The 6,124-nt window shown below is 41.3% G+C and overlaps 1 protein-coding gene across 1 annotated transcript; it reads right to left on the bottom strand.

The window, feature by feature from the left end:
- Window positions 1-1,064: 1,064 nt before the first annotated feature.
- Window positions 1,065-2,661, bottom strand: LOC147637658 (dual specificity protein phosphatase 1-like). The gene has a single exon (XM_086799485.1). It carries the CDS (start codon window positions 2,148-2,150, stop codon window positions 1,497-1,499), a length of 654 nt encoding a protein of 217 aa, XP_086655611.1. The 5' UTR covers window positions 2,151-2,661; the 3' UTR covers window positions 1,065-1,496.
- Window positions 2,662-6,124: the final 3,463 nt, after the last annotated feature.

The raw sequence follows: 6,124 nt of genomic DNA, 5'->3' as shown, positions 1-6,124 counted from the left end.
AAGGAAAGGGTACGCCCTCAACATAAACTGCACAAACCACCACCATATAATGTTCACGTGGTAAGATTCACATTAACCTTTGCCAGCAAGAAGGGGGATAATCACACAATCAAGGTAGCAGTTACTTCACATAGAATTGTGTGGCCAATGCCAAGTCCATCGTTTTAGGAAGACCAAAATACATCTTTTTGAGGGTCAAGCCAATCAAAGAAGGAGAAACAATGATGAGAATTGCCCGAAAAAGCCTAAACAGAGGAGCAGAGTTCCCACATCAAACAAAAATATACCACCTTACACACCACAATTAAATATAGTAACAAAAAGTAAGGATAATGGAAATGGTAGATGTGTGTTGATCTACAACAACTTGCCAAACCAACTGTAAGGAGAAGCAACATGCTCTACTAACTATCTAATCAATAGAGCATAAAACAAGGTATCCCAAGAAAGACATTGGAAGGGTTATGGAGTGGTAGGAACCAAATGTGGGACAGGTAAAGTTGTTTGGGTGTGGAGTAATTGCACATATACCAAAACAAAGGAGTGACAAGATGGAGACCACGGGAATGCCATGTACATAGTACAGAGTATGGAACCCCACCATCCAATTCTTGGGAGGACAAGATGCACACAAAAGTCGCACAACATCGAGCCTAATAGATCATAATAACAAAGCTCACAGATCCTCATGAGTCACTTTTGAGGTCGCTCAAGTGACACAGGATATAGTAGGGAAGAAAGACAATCATTCTCAGTAGAAACCAACATAGAAGGGGAGGAAGAGGGGAAGTTTCTACTAAATCTCAATAGAAACCAACATAGAACACAATACTAGCAACCAGAAATGTGCACTCCAAAGTGCTGGTATACACTCTTGTGTGAATGCTGATGATTCGAGTAAGGATACCCCGTTGAATGTCAATTATATATTTCAAATTCTGCAATGTGTGTACACTTGTGAATTGGAGTGAATAGATGCATGACTTACAAGAAGACTAACAATTTTTTAGAAGACTACAACCAGAAAACTAGTTCAGCTAGAGTTTTCTTGATGTGATTAATATTGCCTAATGTTGCTAACATTACTAAAAGAATTCTGTTCTCTCTCTTAATACAATAATAAATCATGCCATACTGGCAAATAAGAAATCTTTACAATTTGCAGATGTAGCTAAAATAACTGTCATTCAATGAAGCTGAAGAAGATGCTTGTTGTACCATCCAATTGTGTAAGTGCCTCATGTGCCCTATTTCCCCTTCCTACATGTACGAATGGAAGAAGGCAAGCAAGGGCACAATCAGATCGAGCATGCCACTGGGGTAGGTCTGACCGTGCATGGCTCAAGTCTGGTTCCTTCATAGAGTTGAAATGCACTGGTTTCTTCATTCATAAGGAAGGGTGGGCAGTAAGAATGTCTGGTAGAAACAACACCTCAACTGCAACTTGAACCATTGGCAAGTCAATCCACAGTAAAAACACCATGTTTAAGCATTTGCTAACCCTGGTCTTCAAGCTCTGTTTGCCTTCTAGGCTCTTTAAGCTGCTTCTCAAAGGATTGGAGCTGTTGCATGAAGCCGGGGTTGGGAGAAGCCTTCTTGTAGTGCTTGTCCAAGATTGTCATGGCCTGCTTCAATGGCAAGCTCAAGGTCCTCATCAGGTATGCTGCAACGATGCTGGCGCTTCTTGATGCCCCAGCCATACAGTGCACTAAGACAGCACCATGCCTTCTCCCTTCGTCGATAAACTCAAAGCAGGGCTGCAAGACCTGCAGGATGTTCTGCTCAGGAATGTCCGCCAAGGGTACTACCATTCTGAGCAGGCCGGACCCATGCTTGGCAACATCGAAGTGAGTAAAGACCGGCTTATCAGCGCCAGAAGAGATGAAGGTAGGGGCGACAGAACAGCTTTTGTTGCAAATCGAAGACAGGATGGAAGAGGAGACGAGCGACAGCACATGAGTTATCCCCATGTGGTGATCACTCCGAAGTACCCTGAGGGCAAGCTGCACATCGCCAATGTAGAGCCCTTTTATGATACGGTTGGCATCGGGGGGTGCGGCATCAGAGGGGTCGGCTGTGGCGTATCGAGGAGGGGTGATCTTGAAGGCCTGGTGCTCCGGGAATACTCGTCGTCCGAATTGCCGGCCCATACTGCCTTCTTCTTCAAAGACCGGTCTTATTCTGAGGTTTCACAGCGAGAGAGGGAAGAACCCTGGCTTCTGAGAAAACAGAGAGAACTCTGATCTTTCAGAGGAAACTCTAGCGTCGGAGGAAATACAGAGAGACCTCCCAGATCGATGTTGTGGTGCAAGAGTGGAAACCCTAAAAAATGACAGATGAGACAAAGCTTTAATCACTCAGAGCAAAAGAGCAGGCCTTCCAGAGCGAGAAAGGAAAGCCTGGCTTCTGAGAGAAAAACAGAGAAAACTCTGATTCTTTGAGGAAACCACTGCGAAGAGACCTCCGAAGTCCAGATCGACGAAACCCTAACTAATGCTCTGATAAAACCCTAGCTTTCTGTGCTTCTCACGAAGCCCTCCCTTCTTCCGTGCTTTTCAAGAATACCTAGGGTTTGTGTTTGCTTTTTACGAAATATAAGACTTAAGTCAATCTAGAAGTTTCCAGACTCAACGTTCCCTACACGAGCTTTCTTGACATGTATACACGTGCCTTAGACATGTATACACGTGCCTTAGACATGTAGCACGAGGAGAGGGTTCTCCAACGCCACCTAGAGAAGACGACGGATGACGGGAGCACAAACAATGACCTATCTAGCACGAGCAGACACTTCTCCAAGCTGCCATCGCGCAGAAGACGGATGACCCAACCAAGAACATTGGGCACCCACGAGCAGAGAGTTCTCCAAGCCAGCATGCCGAAAAAGACGAACGACAAGAGCACGGAAACCGACACTAGCAAAGAGTTCTCCAAGCTGCCATGGCCTACTTGAGGAAGATGTTTCTTGACCAAGTGGCATGATTTGCATGTAAGAATGGGCAATACTTTGGCCTGCGAGTTTAACACCTGACACACGGAAACCGACACTAGCAAAGAGTTCTCCAAGCTGCCATGGCCTACTTGAGGAAGATGTTTCTTGACCAAGTGGCATGATTTGATGTAAGAATGGGCAATACTTTGGCCTGCGAGTTTAACACCTGACACCCACCAAACACCCCACATGCAAACCTTAGTTTCCAAAAGGAAACCATAGTGTGCACTGTGAGGCCTGCATGAAAGAAAATACAAAATCCACATATTTAATTAAATCGATGGGCAAAACAAACGTTTTCACACGTATTCACTACACACATTATTTAATCAAACCCTTAGCTCTAGGGTAACGCTAACGTACGCAAACACCTTAGCGAGCGACGGCCATTTACACAATTTCAATCGTCCTCTCTCTCATGGATAATGGCAGAACGAGCGCACAGGAGAAAAACATATATTTTTTTCTATCTTCTTAATCTCTCTGCACTCAACGTCCTCTCTCTCTCTCTCTCTCACTCAGGCGAATAATGCCGAAACGAGCGCACAGGAGAAAAACGGATAATTTTTTTCTGTCTTCTTAATCTCTCTGCCCTACGGTGGACTCTCTCTCTCTCTCTCTCGCTCGCTCGCGGATACCAGAACGAGCGCACAGGAGAAAAACGTATATATATATTTTCTATCTTCTTAATCTCTCTGCACTCGGCGTCATTTCAATCGTCCTCTCTCTCTCTCTCTCTCTCTCTCTCTCTCTCTCAAGCGGATACCAAAACGAGAAAATGGATATATTTTTTTTCTTTTTTCTAGTGTCTTTATAATTGCATGAGACAGTTAAGAAGATTCGAGATAACTTTTTTTTAAATGTGTCACCAGCCTTGAAGGTTCCAAGAGATAATGTCATAAGGTCCCTCTTGCCTCAACTAATTAATCAGTGTAAAACGAAATTTGGGACACATATTTGGATCTTTTGACGAGCACCAGGGCCTTTCAAAATTGAGTGGTTTGGTGAAATATAGCAAGTTTTTTCGTATTTTAGTATAATTTTTGACGGTCATTTTAAAATTTTACAAATACTCATAAGCATGATGCCATCAAAAAACAACTATGATTGCATCCGTGAACATATGCAAAGCACACATGAACCTAAAGTGTGGCCTATGAAAATGTTATAAGGTGTTCAAGCACTTATGTAAATGTCCAAAGCCCTTGTTAAACGTGTAAAAGGACATCATAGATTCATGTAAGTAGAGTTTCTTTGTGAGAGAATCAAGAAGCAATTGTTTTATCTACCCCACCATACATCTAGGGAGGCAGAGCACATATAGAGAAGATTAATGAGTTAAACCTCTTGTACTTGTGCCTATGTAAGAGGCATCTCTTTATGAATAATTTGCGCAACTTTAGTCGTATAGGGAGGTGGAGCAGATATAGGAGAAGATTAAGGAGTTAAACCTCTTGTACTTGTGCCTATACAGGAGGCGAGTTCTTATGAATAATTTGTGCAACTTTAGTCCTAATCAAACTTGTGTATACTTAATCATCTACGTAGCTTAATCATCATTATCATTAAGCTATGTTGCTAATCATGCACTCCACAACTTATGATCCACCATAGCCCCTCCATTATGCATCAATGCTACTCATCCGAGCCATCTTTTCATCTTAGTTGAGCCCACTCATTCCAATTAAACCCCTAGATTAGGCATTAGTAAAATCATAAGTCCCTAATAAAAATCTATTTTTTTGCATTTTATTAGTAAAAAAATAAGCCCCTACTAAAAATCTATTTTTTCCTTTTTGTACCCCTAGCCTTCATCAGCTCATTACTGGAGTTTGCAACCTTTTTACTTCTTACAAAGGGGTTAAGGACCTTCCCAGCATACAAATGAATGGTTTATGCATCATCTTGGTTAACATCAACAACTTCTTTCCATAGAGATCCACTCTACATGTAGCAGTGTGATTTTCTTACAGAATGTAAAATCAATTTTATTACTTATATTTTGACAAAATTGCTTATGCACAATCCTTAAAAATGTTACAAGGAAGGCCCACATAAATTTTGATGAAGAATGATAGTATTTGATCTCTCCATTCTCTGTTTGAGTCTCATAGAATGTATACTAAGATTACACTATGATTTAAGTGGCTTTTTTGGAATCTCAAGGCTCTAATCTCTCATTAAAATGTTGCTAAACACTTCTATGTCATCAAAATTGATTTGCCCCTTGATTCAAGCACTCAAATCTTTGAAAAGATGTAGGGGAGAAGGAAGCTTGAGCTCTTGTAAGCACACACATTCTCACAATGTTGAGAGATGTAATCGCGGTGTTGTGTGTATGTGGGAAAGCACCCTAGAGGTGCAAGATACTGTGGTAAGATAAGAATGCCACATATGATATTGTATGGTGTGTGAATGGTGAGAGCCACATAAAAGAATATGAAAAAGGGAGTGCCACATGGATGATGATGTGTAAAGTGGGATAAGGCTAGAAGGCCTATATCATTGTATGGTTCATTGTGAATTGAATAGAGATCTTATGTTGAGTGTGCAATCTCTCTCTCTCTTTCTCATGGAGTTTTTAGTGTGGTATAACCCACCTTAATTTTATTCTTAATCTTGGGTCTATCACCATGATCAATCCCATTTTAGGATTGCTAACATGGTATCAGAGCTTGGGTGGGCTCTTGGTCATGGTGAATATCTATGTATAGTTTTCTTGGTTAATGAGGTTGCTTGATTAAGCATTATTTTTAGTTATTAATGAAAAAAAAAATATGCACACTCATCATTATGGATTCCATTTGGAGTCTTGGAAGCTACTCATGGAGAGTTAGAGATTATGGTGTTGCCATGGAAGTTGAAAATGGAGATTTTAGCAAAGATGAAGTTTTGGAAGCTACCATTAATGTGTACAAGGAGTTTTACATCATGGAGGATGCAAACGGAGTTGCCGCTATCATCAAGAAGCTGCCAAGAAGATTACAAAGTAAGGTTTTGTGATTTTGCCTCAAGTTTGGTGTCGAGCATAGGAGGACGTTCATGTTAAGAAGGGTTGCTATGAGGGATTTGCGAATCTCATGATTCTTTGCATATGGGCAAAGAGTATAAAGGTGCATACTTGTCCAATTT

Source organism: Cibotium barometz, chromosome 6, assembly GCF_041138505.1.
Source record: "Cibotium barometz isolate CiBa-2024 chromosome 6, ASM4113850v1, whole genome shotgun sequence".
Taxonomy (NCBI): Eukaryota; Viridiplantae; Streptophyta; class Polypodiopsida; order Cyatheales; family Cibotiaceae; genus Cibotium; species Cibotium barometz.
Note: the sequence above shows the minus strand (reverse complement) of the source record. Positions and strands in the feature narration are given on the sequence as shown.